The sequence below is a fragment of the Stigmatopora nigra genome, chromosome 17 (assembly GCF_051989575.1).
Source record: "Stigmatopora nigra isolate UIUO_SnigA chromosome 17, RoL_Snig_1.1, whole genome shotgun sequence".
Classification (NCBI taxonomy): Eukaryota; Metazoa; Chordata; class Actinopteri; order Syngnathiformes; family Syngnathidae; genus Stigmatopora; species Stigmatopora nigra.
In genome coordinates, this window is record NC_135524.1 from 2,230,041 (window position 1) to 2,244,444 (window position 14,404).

General features: G+C 43.4%; 1 protein-coding gene across 1 annotated transcript; it reads right to left on the reverse strand.

The window, feature by feature from the left end:
* Positions 1-15: 15 nt before the first annotated feature.
* Positions 16-14,150, reverse strand: LOC144210499 (electrogenic sodium bicarbonate cotransporter 1-like). Its single transcript, XM_077737209.1, has 26 exons — positions 13,877-14,150; positions 12,062-12,135; positions 11,713-11,889; positions 9,691-9,823; positions 8,888-9,048; positions 8,627-8,806; positions 7,709-7,785; positions 7,259-7,416; positions 6,997-7,084; positions 6,310-6,464; positions 6,110-6,226; positions 5,867-6,041; positions 4,632-4,765; positions 4,023-4,285; positions 3,506-3,558; positions 3,244-3,429; positions 2,837-2,950; positions 2,604-2,765; positions 2,363-2,541; positions 2,210-2,282; positions 1,453-1,521; positions 1,191-1,364; positions 959-1,123; positions 764-857; positions 458-531; positions 16-384 (listed from the first exon to the last, which is right to left on the reverse strand). Exons 1-25 carry the CDS (start codon positions 13,891-13,893, stop codon positions 488-490), a joined length of 3,222 nt encoding a protein of 1,073 aa, XP_077593335.1. The 5' UTR covers positions 13,894-14,150; the 3' UTR covers positions 16-384; positions 458-487.
* Positions 14,151-14,404: the final 254 nt, after the last annotated feature.

Consider the following 14,404-nt stretch of genomic DNA (forward strand, 5'->3'; position numbering starts at 1 on the left):
GTCATGTGTATTTTTTTTCAAAAACTAGCCAGTAAAAAGTCACATTTTTGTTTTTTTAAGCTATAAAAATATATCAATTGATTAAAAAATTAAGGGAAAAATTCAGCCTCATGATGACAATGAATACATTATCATTTTTTGTCAAATTGTATGCTATTAAGAAAATTGCTTTGAAAAGGCTTTGTCATAAGAATACAAAATATATCCAGCCATTTCTGATTGTAAAGCAATATTTCAAACCAGTTCTAAAGGAGAGTCAAAATTAAAAAAATAAAATAAAAATCTTTTCACAGGTCCGTTTCAGAGGATTTTCTCCACAAAAAATGGTGCTCCTCCACGTCACCTTCCGACGGGGACGCTTTGGAGTAGGTGGCTCTCTCCAGACTGAGGAAGAAAAAAAATAATAATTAAAAAACTATTTTACATTTCAGGGCAAAGGGGGCTGGAACTCACTTACTCGGCCACCGTGGACGACTGCAGGCGGTGTTCAGCACGGCGAATGGGAATCAAGGAAAGTCTGCGATGCATCTCCTACAAATTCGCAAGAAAATAATGCAACTCAATACCATATTTTATATATAAATACATACATATGTATTTTTCGCATTATAGGGCACAACTAAATGACTCAAATATGGATGAATATTGATTCATCATTGCTAAAACTTGAGGTTCTAAAACGAGAAGGGTTAAAGAAATCTACTTTAGGTGGGAGTTTAAAAACGGAGCATGAAGCAGCAAGAAGCAAGAGGCGAGTACTCACTGGCCAAAGACTTCTGCCCTAACATGGGCTCCTGCTCCATCATATCCATGGAGATTTTTATACTGGGAATATTGTCATGGTAGGGATAGTCAGACTGCCGGATGAGGAGGAGGAGGACAAGGGAGGGAGAACATTAACCACGCCACAGACTAGAGAGGTCGGACTGGGTGGAAAAAAAACAAAAGTGCCACATACAAAGTCGTTTTCCGAGTCGATACTGCCTTTTTTCTTGTGCTTCTTCTTCTTTTCATCTTCCTTCTTCTTTTTGTCCTTCTCGGGGATGACGTCGTCCAGGTAGCTCAGGTCGTGTTGGGAGAAGAGGTAGTCCATAGCCTTGCGTACGGCCACCAGGGCCAAGATCTGAAGGAGGAATTGTGGGTCATGAGATGGCGAGGTGTGGAAAGACGCCGCCCAGACAAAGACCTACCATGACGGGGAAGATGATGGCGGCCACGGTGGACTTGAGCACCCAGAGGAGGGCAAGACACACGGCCTGGATGAAGGTGAAGAGGTGGATGCGGCGCTGAGGCACGTGGCGAAGGTAGATGAGGTCCGGCTGGTGCTTGGCGGGCATCAGCAGCAGTTGTAGACGATCCATGAACTGACCACAAACGTAAGCTTTTAATAAATACACTCATAAAAAATACATAACCGCTAATGTAAGTTAATTATTACTGCTTCCGACTCACCTGGACGCCATTGAGGGAGGCCACGCCCATGTAAAGGAAGACGCCGTATAAGACGGGCATGGGAATGAACTGCAAGAGACATAGAAATCCAATTTCATGCTCAAGATTATCAAAACAGATGGCTTCATTTAAAAAAAAGGGTATTTTTAGTAACCCGGCTCCATTTAAAAATAGTCGTCAAGCAGCTTTTCTCCGAACGTTCTGGAATTACACCCTAGGGCTTACGGAACTCTTAAAAAGGCGGGTATTCTTGGACTCGTTTTATGGGTTGACATTTTATCCCAGCCTTTCAGGAACAGTGGTTGATTCAGTTCACGTGTTGTGGTAATTAGTAAAAAAAAAAAAAAATCACGCTCACACTCATGGTGGACTGACCTGGATTTGAACCCAGATCTCCCACCGTGAGGCTGAGGCGCTATGGGAAGTATTTATCCTTTACATTTTAATTATTCATTAAGGAATGAGCACCTAAATTAAATAGAGGGCCGATGAAATTAAAAAAAAAAAAGAACAAGAATGGTTTACTAATCACCATAAGTTTCCCCATAAATGCGCATGCGCCATAGTGTTACGTTTTCCCACAATGTCCGCTAGGGGGCGAAAATACACAACCTTGAAATTCTCCTCATAATGACTATGGATGGGAAATGATGACGGATTCCTCCCTAGATGAACATTTGGGAGAAGGAGGGTGCGCAGGGGGATATTTTCCTAAAAGGAGCTGACATTCATCCATATTACAACTTCATGAGCCTACCTTGAGGACGGGAGCCATTAAGACGGAAAGTCCAGTCAGGATGAAAACGATGATGCCGGTGACCCTCTGCTCCCTGAACAAAAGCCAGACAAGTAAATGAATGTTTGCTCCCTCAACAAAACAAAAAAATAGACGAGCCCACAAATGGCCCACCTGACTCCGAGAAACTTGGGTTGCTCCCCGGGCGCCGACGTCTCAGTCTCCATCTTGAGCGAGTCGATGTGCGCGATGGAGATGACGGTGGCGGCCACGTACCAAGGGAGGCCCATGAAGGAGCAGACTATCATCAGCACCGCCACCCAGAACAGGTCCAAGTGGTAGCCCGCCCCTTTCTGAAAGAGCAGAAGCGCTCGCACCCAGACCGGAAGGGGAGGCGACAGTTGGACGCTCTCGCCTTGAGCTTGTGCTCCTTCCTATTGACGATGACGGCTGTGATCTGCTGGTCCATGAAGATCAGGATGGTGACCAGCAGGGCGGGGAGTGCAGAGGCCAGGTACACCCACCAGGGGTTTCCTCCCAATGGGGGGATGAACCAACCTCGTTCTGGACTAGTGGGCTACAGAAGAAGAAAAAAAAATCAACAATGAGAGGGAATGACAGGAGCAAACTTTGTCCAAATTGTCCTACTTTGAATTCACTTGGCACTATGAGCTTAGGAGTGGCCACGCCCACCAAAGCATCCACGCCACAGAAGAGAAGGATGGCCAGGATGATGGCAAAGTCGCTGATCAACTTCCTCACCTGGAAAATGGCACGAGAACATTTGGATCGAGTTCACCTATGGTGTGTGAAAGTGGCGGCCCGGGGGCCAAATCTGGCCCGCCGCATCATTTTGTGTGGCCCGGGAAAGTAAATGATGTAAATTCTGTTTTAGGATCAAATTAAAATTAAGAGTATAGAGGTATATTAAATTTCCTGATTTTCCCCCTTTTAAATCAATAATTGAATTTTTTAAACAATTTTTCTGTGTTTTTAGTTCAAAAATCATTTTGTAAAATCTAAAAATATATTTAAAAATGCGGTACAACACTCACTTTAGTGGGAAAGAAGCGACTGGTCTTGAACTTCTTGAGTGCCATAGAGCAGGTGTAAGTCCCGAAGAACAAGATGAAGGACATGAGGGTGATGTCAGGCACGTATTGGCAGGCGTCGCCAACCAGGCGCCCGCCGTACGTGACGCACTGGCTACGGCTCAGGGACGCCCAAGTGGCGTTCTCCGACTGTTGAGGGGTAAGAAAAAAAAAACGGAAGTTGTAAACGGGAATTCTCGCATACGTCAAAGGCCGCGTGGCGTACCAAATCGGAACGGTTTGTCCAGGCGGCGACGTCATGAAGGTCGCTGTTGTTGCCTTGGAGGGAGGAAACAAAGCATAGAAATCAGGTTAGCGGTGATAAGACAAGAAGCTGGCATATCGGCAAGACAACGCCGGCTCTATCGCTTCTTATCTTCTCTCCAAGTCGTACAAAGAGCGAGCGGGACGCCGGCCCCAGCCGATAACATTGAAAGGGGATGGGCGGTTACGCTGCGAGTGCGCGGGTGGCAAGCATCGGGGGTTTGCGAGTCAATAATTTGTTGTGGATTGAAAAAAAACGTGCTGTCTGCCGATTAAATGATACAATCGTTTTGGGAATGAGGACTTGGAGTGAAGCGTTCTATAGGGATGATTTAGAGATGAATAGAAATAGGAAAATATATCAGTTTCATACATTGATATCAAAGTCAGGTTTTGAGCAAAAGTATGCTCCATCTAGTGTTGGGAGTGAGAATTACAGCTTGAAGTGAAGCTTCTCAATCATATATAAGCACACTGACCGGGCTCACAGCTGCAGTCATACTGCGTGACCATGTCGTAGCTGTAGTCGGCGTTGATGGGGTTGTGGTGCGCTAGCTTGCTCATCTTCTTGAAGGCGTCGTAGATGAAGATGAAGCTGATGAGGGCCGAGAAGCCTTCCTCGGTGAAGCGCGTGAAGTACTGCACCAGGAAACTGGCGTCGGTGGCCACCAGCATCAGACAGAACACTCCAGACCACAAGCCGATCCATAGACGGAACTCCAGGTAGTCCAAGCTGTTGTCCCTACACATCACACAGGAGATAATACATAAAGAGATCCATTCAAAAGTGGTTGGGAAAGATTTGAAATGGATTGATTTATTTTCTGTTTTAGGAAACCATTTTTTCAAGGGTCATTCTAATCTCTGTTTTTTTATCCATTTAAATGGGTGCCATTTTTTTCCATCCACACTGCCAATTTTCCCAGGCTTCAATTATTCATCATGGAAGAAGACGGATGGCATTCAGTAACATTAGAAGGGCGGCACGTAGCAATCATGGCTATGTTGCTATGGAAACAATAGTCGACTTTATAATGATACGAATGCAGCAGAGTGCCATTTTACGAAAGTAAAATGTGAAAACTGACTTGCTAAAGTTGAAGAGGAGCCTTTCGAAAACTAGAACGGGTCCGGTGCTGCTGAGGATGGTGAGAGGCTGACCTGCCAGCAGGCAGAACACCGAGCCTGTCAAGGCCGTGCCTAAGAAACTCTCCAACACGCCCTGAAAAACACAACAACAACAAAAAAGAGAGATTAAACAATCTTTATTTTTCTATTGCAATTTCAAGGAAATAACCCTATGTGCTATGTGATATCTATATGGTAAAAAAAAAAAAACTACTGTAACTGTAAACTTGCTAGCTCAACAAAAACTTGCATATTCCCACACAGAGACAAGGCTGCAAAGCCGGCCAATCAGGACGGGCTCGTTTGTGTTAACCTTGTGTCCGCTCTTACTCCGCACTAATACATGTATCAATGTTTGCTGAGAAGGAGCCAAAAGCAGATCTTTTAGTTTTTTGCTTGAGTGAAGGAGAAGGAAAAAGAACAAGTTGGCTGGAGGATTCCCTCCGCTCACTTAAAATGCGCTGGTGCGTGTAGAGGTCAAGGAAAACGCGCGGCCGTGACGGGTAATCTGGATCTGCGGTTATTTACGGGCGGCTCAAATCCCCCCCAACGTGCGTCTCGTCAGAAGCCGCGAGGATGCCACGCATGACTCTGCGTTTCTTACAGGCTTTGTTTGACGTTAGTCAAGTAGAAATTCTAATAAAATATTTCCAAGACCACCATGACACACCTATTTTGTAAACTAACCTACAAGTGTCATTCAATACTTGTGTAGTGAAGTGATGAAGTTAGAGACTTTGTGCAGAAAAGTTGATCTTTGTGCCGCTTTTGCGCTGATAGCAAGAAAAAAACACGGCCTCAAGGTCAACAACTTCTTTGTTCATTGTTGTACATTTTTCTGGGTGTCGGTGTACTTTTTGCATGCCTCTATCTTTGTGAGTCAGTTTTATTGGTGTGCTAGTGTGTGTGTGGGTTTTTATTTCAGTTTTGTAGTTCAATTTTTTTTTTAATTGTTTGTGTAGTCATTTTTGTTGTCTTTACTGTAACTGTTTATTTTTCTATCTGTTAAGATTTGTGTTAGTTTTGGGTACTAAGTGTGCTTGTGCTGGACATTTTAAGCCCCACCCTTCAAATACTGCACATAGATAATACTAGTAAATGCCGTTTGTGAGTACATTTACTTATCTAATAAATAAATACACATTAAAATACTCCAAAAGTCTGTATTAACCACTAAATAATGTCCGAATTTTACCTGCATGTTGTTAGTAGCATCCCCCAACAGCCCCCCAAAGGTGATAGCATTTGTGACAGTGCCCAGGTAGATGAACAAAATGGTGGACAAGGACTGGATGTGCAAAGCGTCATAGAAATCGCTGGCGTAGAAGGGCAGCTTGCGTTTGACGTCCAGCACCAAGCCACCGCAGAACCTGGCCAAAGAATTTAGTCAAGAACCCGGTTTGCGACTTTTATAAGCTAGAAAATATTAATTCTTTACTTTCTGGTGCACTGGAGCTCCTCGCCAACCTGGTGACCTCCTCCACCGCCTTGACCAGCATCGTGGGGGGCATCGCCGTTCATGGGTGGGGGCTCCAAGCCGGCATAGTGGTTCTTTCTGCGGAACAGACATAAATTGGTTTAAAAAAGAGAGGGAAAGCACCATAAGTGAAATGTCATTGTGAATTGTGAAGTAGTGACCTTTTGTCAGAGGATGGCAGTGACTTGGGCGGTTCTATCCTGATGTCAGGGTCCCATTCGCCAGGGGGCAGTACGATGACTTCGTCCAGGAACTCTTCGATGCCGGCCAAGAGGTCCTGCCGGTCCTTGGCCTTGTAGGCGATGTCGTGGAACACCTGGCAAACAAAGACAAACAAATGTGCAAAGTCCCATTATGTGGCGAAACCAAGCTGTTAACTTGTCACTCAATGTGGCACAGTAGTACAGTGTGTGCATGAGGGTGGGGGGGTTTGTGGTCCAGTGAGAACATGTAATCGAGCCCTGACGTGTCTCTGGGGTAAAGTTTAACTTGAGGAAATCCTGGAAAAGCATTTCCTGCGCTGCCATGTTGACACAGGTTGCATTCTGGGAAGAGCAAAAGTCCTACGTACTGTAGGCCAGAACGTAAGAACTGAAAGGGTGGAAAACCAAGTCAACTTGTTATGGTTATTCCCATAATGACATTATTTAGGGGTATTAATGGTTGTAATATTGTTTTTTTCTGTTAATATTTTTTTTAATATATAAAAACTTCATTCTATTCCAAAACACTACAAATTATGCTTTGAAAACAGAACCCCAATCATAAAAAATCGCAAAGTAGTGAATTTGCAATAATTGAGGGGATTACTGTATAATTACTATTAGCAATTAGCAACATGTACCAACCTCGTCCGACATCAGGGTCGCGATGGCTCTTCCAATTTCATGATAAGACTTGGCTTTCCCTCTGGGACCCAGAAGCACAAAGAGGAACCTACCAAAGAATATTTCCATTAGCAATTAGCATTAGCATTTCATCACATCAACCCCTGGCAAAAACTATGATGTCATCAGCCTTGGACAAAGGAAGAAAATTACACATAACAAAAAACTAGTCATTTGAGTCCTATTTTCTCCTCTTTTATTCGGGTGTTCATTATTTTTGTACCTGGTAGGAACTGGGACTTCTGTGAGGGCTCCTAGCATGACGGCATTCTGGAGGCGGACAAACGCCACAAATGGGGTCTCCAGAAAGTCCACCTCTCCCACCAGCACGTTGGACGCCTCGGCATCGCGGGGAAGCTTCTTCATAAACTTGTTTTTCAGCTGAGGAGAGACCAGTACATGAAAAAAAATGCATTGAGTTAGTTGGAAAGATAAGCACGAGGGCAAAGTAGCCCGGCCTTGACATTTGAAAAGAAGATGAATTAGCTGCTCGTTCTGTAAATGGAAATTCTGGTAGACAGAATTTGTTTATTTCTGGGTCAAGCAGACCTGGCTGGCCTGAAGATTTATTTTCTACAAGTACAAGAGGCTTTCACGACAGCTTGTTGGTCTTGGGGACCAGTTGCAATCTTTTAAGATGACATTGAAACAAAAAAAAGACGTGACATTGTACCTGATCCTTCTCTGGTTTGTCTGAGAAGTCACTCAGGCTGTTGGAGGTAAGAGTGCGGTGCGCTGTGGTGGGACTGCCTGCAGAAAAAGCCAGAAAAAAGGCTGTTAGGATAACCAAGTCAAACCAAAGAAAAATCTTAAGAAGTAAGACATCATTAAGAGAAACCAAATACAAGGATAGAATGGAGAATATAGCAGTAGCAAAGTGGATGATCCAGACAGAAACCTGGGCTAAATTCAGCAAGGATTAAAGCCTCCTGGGATGGACGCCAGGCACTCACTCATTCATGGCGTGGTTATTCATCGTACAAGTCCAAGATTCTAAGAAATGCTTTCAATGAGCCCCTGGAATGATGTGAAATTTCTGCAAAGGATCGGGATAAGACGCGAACTTCGACAGGTGCATCACTTGAGGGGACAAAGATTGCCAAAATCTTGTCTTCCTAGAAGACTAGTGCCAGTCAAAGCTGGATAAAAAAATAAAAATCTCATGACTACTTAATCCCTCCAAAATGTGGACGTCATGGAGAAAGGTGTCCAATTTAGGAGAGTAAGTGAACAAAGACTTTGTTCATAATAACATTGTTTTCTACAAATAGTTATCATGAGGATCAAAGTGTCTGGGGTTGACTAAAACCTAAAAATTGGGATGCTGTACTACAACTTCACCACCTCACTTACTCAAGAGGTATCCCATGCTGGCGCTCCTTAGCACCTCACAGGGGTCTTCTGGCTCGTGGGGGGATAAACAAGGCACCGGGGGTTCAGTCAGGTTGCGTGCTTTAATAGAGTGCCAGAGAGGAAGCCAAAGAGAAGCCAGAGAATCCAAAGAGAAAGCAAAAGTTGTTCAAATAGAACAGAAAGTACAAGTAGAGAACGGAAAGTTTAGATTGATAAAAGCATCTCGCTTGAGTCATACCATTTTCCTGGCTGGAAAACAGCCTACTGGCGCTAGAGACGCTCTTGCCAATGTCGGCGAGTGAGCGCAAGTTGGATTTCTTGGTCTGGTGGCGATGCTTACGCAGCAGTGTGTACATAACCCTCTCTTTCAGGTCTGCCTTTAATTGCCCGCTTTCAATCTGGCTGTCAGTCACCATTTCTGCGGGAAGACAAACAAAAACGAGGTGTTTTAAACGGCCTTGGATAGCACTGATTGCTTTGTATCACGTGGTTGGTTTACCGACAACTTGCGGCAGAGTGGAAGCCTCCAAATCAAGCATGATGGTGCCTTTCTCGATGCACGTCTTCAGCTCCATCAAGCTATGTAGCGATAGCGTAGCGACATGGGGTTTGCTCCAGCGCTCGCCTCCCTTTTCCACCTTCTCCTCAAATTTGATCCACCTGTGGGGGTGTACATAGTGATGTTAGCATAGCACTTGTCGTCATTGATATAAATAAAGGACAATGTAGTTAAAATGTGACAGAGGGCCTTCATGTTTTTGCTCACACGGACAACAAAGATTGTCTATGATAGTCCCGCTTCAGATGTCAAAGCCACAATAGCGCCATTATCCCCAGACTCCGAGTGGGATGGGATTTCCCGGAGGGCGTCGGATTTCGCTGGGCACCGCGTGCCGTCTTATGAGGAACGTGGGTCGTGGCGTTTAACTTTTGCTCTATCTGACTTGATTCTTCATAATGTATTTTTCCATTGGGAATTCAAGGGTTTTTCCATTCCTGACCTAATATGGCCATGTTAAAGTAACTTAGTGTTCTTAGTCAAAGTATTTGGGTACTTGAACTACAATGAATTGGCAGGTCCACTTATAACAGCTTTATTTTTTACACTTTCACCACCGCTGGGAGTTTTTGTCCTTTCCTGCTCCCACTGGGATTGATCTGATAAGAACAGAGCACTAGTCCACCCTCCTGCAATTATAATTTATTAAGGCAAGCGAAACCGCCCAGCCAGCGGCGCTTTGTGCCAAAACACCAACCGAAACCTCACGCTTCAGCGGCGAGGGCATCCGGGATACACGATACCTGGCCGTCTCCTTCCACTCCATCTCCTGCCCGTCCACCGCCAGAAGCTCATCCAGCTCAGTGAAGAGTTGAGGGGGAGGGGGTCCGTCATCCTCCTCGCCCAGGATGAAGCGGATCCTCTCCGCCGGGGAAACTGGAGACAAGAAGGGGGAACCACATTGAGATTCGTATCTATGGCGCCAATCACAAGATGGAGCGTCGGGGGAATGTGCAGGAGTTCCGCACGAGATTTCCGAGCAGCTGTATGGTTATACAGTCACTGTGATTCATATTTAAAGTCATGAGATTTTTTGTCAGGGGTGTCTTGAGAAGGACAAGTATACCGATAAGGTAAGACCTGGGGGTAAAGACAGAAAACACTATGCAGGACATTTTTTTGGCTCCAATAGCCCATCCCATTCTGACATATTTCCTGGTTTCATTTCCGGATTGAATCCAAATAGATTATTCATTTATTTTGACACAGTAGACCAGATCTGGAACCTTTTTGACAAAGACAGCCATAAACAATTAATATTTTTAAACATTATTCCTTGTTAGCCATACTCAGAATTTAAAAGTAAAACTACATGAAAATGTGAGCATTAAATATTCATTTCACCACTTTGAAAGTTAAAAAAAGTCTGAAAAATAGAAACTTTATTGAAACATAAGAGACAATTTTCAGCCAATCCAAAGAGTTGACATGTGCTGACTATGTAAATGATTGAGTCAGACCCAAATTAAAGGCAGTCAGTGTCAAACATAATGCCCCAGATCTGGGGAACTTCCGATGTTTACTTTAATCAAAGAAGAAACACTGTTCTGACGTAAAAAAAAAAGGGCATGTAGCCTGTCAAAGTGACGGTTGACTAACAGTCTCCGTCACGTGCCGTCATCCGCAAACTTGTTCACTGACGCGGCACCACGAGTATTAGCCCGAGGAGCAAGTCTTCCTGGAAAGTTGCGCAACAGCACAGTCGCAAGAAGCTCCAAACTGATCTTTTAATCCTAACTCAAGATACCTGAGTTTAATTTAGAAGCATAGGACTAAAAGGTAGAAGTCAAGTCCCAAATAAAAAAGGTACAAGGAGTCTTTTATGTCACTTAAAAGTCTGGCGCTTACGATTGAGACCTGACTCGCCAAAATCGGGAATGACTGATCGTAAAGAAGATGAAGAAAAAAAATAAAATCTTTTAAAAGCTCCAAGCTGGAAAGAAGATATTATCTAAAGGTTTTAGATGAAGGTAAAACAAACATTCAGCACAAAGACTTTTCTTGTTGAGCATATCCCAATCTCTTGTAGCCTGTCCAACAGCCAAAACGAGAAAAAAAAACGAGGTCACGTCCTCAAATAAATAGGTGTAATCATTAAGGACGTGACCCTAAGAAACTAAGTGGTGCAAAAAAAAAAAAGAGATAGCTGACATTCCAAAGTGATAATCAAAATGACATGGTCACAAAAACTCTCAAATATTGACATACTATATATTTTTTTTTAAAACATTTCCTGTATATTTTTTTCTAATTTCCTGCTTTAGGTGATGCTATCAAAACCTGACATCAACAAACAGATTATTTCTCATCCCCAAACCCTCACTATGTCATTTAAAAAAAGGTGCTTTAAAAAGTACACAAGAAAAAAAACTAGTATTTTGTCAATCTCAGATTAACACTAGTGTCATTGCACTAATCTTCACAAAGACGGACCCCATCTGGCACACTCTGACGCACTTCTTATTGTAATATTATTGGTCAGTTTTTCCCAAGGTGGAGCAAATAGAGGCAAATTGAAACATTTTTAGACGGACTTGTCTTTTGCCAATGGTTACATAAAACCAACCCGAAAAATACCCCCGCCCCCATCCACTAATTATTCCCTTTCCCAACAATGGACGTCAAACGCTACATCATTTTATGTCTTACAAGATTACAGCAGAAGATTATCTTCCTGTCTGAGGTGTGTTAAGAGTGGATTTACTCTGAATCGCAATCTGTAATATGGAAGGCTGGAGAGAGAATTGTAAAAAAAAAGGACTTACTGAGTGGTTTGAGAAGACTGGTGTTGGTGTCATCCACATTTTCGCCATCTGACTTGTAACCCTCGGCGCCGTGCTCGGGTCGTTCTCGTCTTTCTTTGTGGCTGGACTTGCGGCGGTGGCGTCTACGCCGGTGGAAGCTTTTGGGGACGTGGACGCCGATGTATACCGTGTGGTGACCTGCCAGTTAGAGAACAATAAATAAACAATGACCTCCTGCCCAGTTTTTATTGGCTGGTGGTAAATGATGGAAATGGGACGTGGAAGAAGCTTTATAAGGAGAGATTTGGACAACACTGGTCTAAAGGATTTGAAGGTTGTGTTTTTTTGTTTTTTTACGGGACGCACTCACCTTCTACTTCCTCTTCATCGCACACGTGTTTGACGGAAGACGCCCCTCGGTCGAGAACGGCCTCGTCCTCCACTCTGGAAACAAAAACAAGGAAATGAAACATGGTGTTGCAAAATCAAAAACACATTTGCTTTCCAGGCTTAAAAAGTAATCTCATAATTTTCTAAAGGACCATTAAAAAAGATTGTAAATGAAGTGTAAAAGATTTAAAGGGTTATAAGCAATGTATAATGTAGATTATAACATGAAAACAACAATAATTAACATTGGTTTCAAAGAAAAATATGCAAATATTTTCACAATTTAACATAGGTTTTAATAATGTACATAAATAAAAATATATATTAAATAGAAATTGACAGTTAGAAACTTTATGAGATTTTGGTTTGACCCCCATTGCCTACAAATACTGTTAAAATAATAATAATAAAAAAATGGTGACCAAGTCCATGTCTATGATGAGCTTCACAGTCGTCAAGTGGGCCTGTTAAGACTTTTAAAAGCTTATAAACAAACTCAGGAAGGAGATAGTGTGTCCCTTTAGGATGGGGGTGGGGGTCAACATGGTGGTGGGCGGGGGGTTACTTAGTGCCACCCATACGGCCTCCATCGGCTCTTGCGAAAACTACAAGACCATCGGGGCCTTTGTGAGGCTCAGGTTGCAAACTTAAAGGAAAGAGCAAAGTTCCGCTGTGGGACCTGCAAACCTACACACGTGGAGGAACCCGCAAATGGAAAAATACACATGTAAGGAAATAGAAAAAAGCACACACACAGAAACTCTTGCATTTCACCAAGCACAACACTGATAAGATCCAACGAGAGTGCGCAAATCTTCCTTTGATCTTATCTTAATTCTGGGTGACCTCTTCGTCTCATGGATGAAAGATGGCATAACACAGACAACCGGCGCAACCAGTCGCACACATGGTAACATTTTTGTAGCAGCCAGTGGTAACAAGCAGAAAAGTTGTTTTGGAACTGAAAGAGTCAAAAGGGGAAAACATCTAAAATCTAAAAATAAATATACAAAGATTTTCTGATTGTCAAAAAGCTTTCGTGCAATTATTGTGACCAAAGGTTAAACTGGTAGAGCCACTGTACCCATCACTGGGAAAAATAAAAAATAAACGTAGCATACAAGTATGATTCACATCTTTGTGTTTGATTCCACGGGAGTATGGAAGTGTCCCTTCACACCCTTGTCCAACCTTTCTCGTCCTACGTGGTATCAGCATTTAGCGTCTTAGTGTACATGTGCCTCTAGTGTTGGTTTATTTTTTTATCCAATTGGGCTTAAACTCTGATGAATTATTAGAATAGAGAGGAAAAGTAATGACTCTTGCATAGCAAAGTACACAAGTAATGGAGTAATAGATTACTTTTAGGACTACATTTTTCTTCAGAAATGGCAAAAATTGTATTACCTAATTATAACTACTGATGGGTTTACTGTGTACTAGTAAAAAAGGACATTTATCAATAGTAGTACTGTAGTAATAGTAGTGTTTTGTTGTTAATACAAGACTCAGGAAATAGTTTGTCAAGAGCAACACGTGGTTCAAAGTGACAAAAGCCCCTCCCTAAAAGACCCCGATTTTCTTCCGGGAAAAGGGGGGGGGGGACGCCCCGAACATCGTGTACGTAAACCCGAACACACACACATGCATACACACGCACGCCTTAATGGTCGCTGACAGCTCATCGCAAACCCGATTAGTGGCTCCTTTAAATCCATGTCAACATTATGACCAAGTAAATTGCTATGGAGAAAAAAAGTTGCAGTGAATGAAACTTTTCTCAAGTTTGACTTACTTCTTCTCTGAACTCATGCTCGGGTTTCGGTGGGGGGTGGACGACAAGCAGATGTGTAGCCGAGCGGCAGTGGCTGCCTGAGGGGGCGGCTGGAGGAGCGTGTCCGAGCCGGTTTGCTTGGCGGGGGGTGCTGGATCGGGGTCTTAGAGGTGGTGTCCGGCTGTCATCGCGCTCGGTGGAGGACAATGTGGGACGGAAAAGTTCTGTCCGCGTGTTGTAGGCGCTGCTGGTGTCTCCTTTGCACATTCAAGTGTCATCCCTCCCTCCTGGGTGACGTCGGAGAGAAGTGGGCGGCGCCCAAGTCACTCCCCCACCTAGACACGCACACAAACACACCTCTGTCAACTAAACATAGGTACTCCATATGGTGCTTTTTTAAACATATAGACATCCAATTCGTTTTGACAAAAATCAGTCCAAATAAATTGGACGTCTAATGACGTCAATGGCATTCAAAGATGAGCAAGTGCTGCCAATTTGAATGAATTGGACATTTATTGTTAGGCAATGATTTAAATACTTTAGAGA

What these genes read in the sequence shown, in the direction of transcription:
- LOC144210499 (XM_077737209.1), bottom strand. An exon ending in GGAAGGAGCACAAGCTCAAG is followed by an intron (nt 2,542 to 2,603) that starts GCGAGAGCGTCC and finishes CTGCTCTTTCAG; the next exon opens with AAAGGGGCGGGCTACCACTT. An exon ending in CCTCCCTCAATGGCGTCCAG is followed by an intron (nt 1,365 to 1,452) that starts GTGAGTCGGAAG and finishes GTTTGTGGTCAG; the next exon opens with TTCATGGATCGTCTACAACT.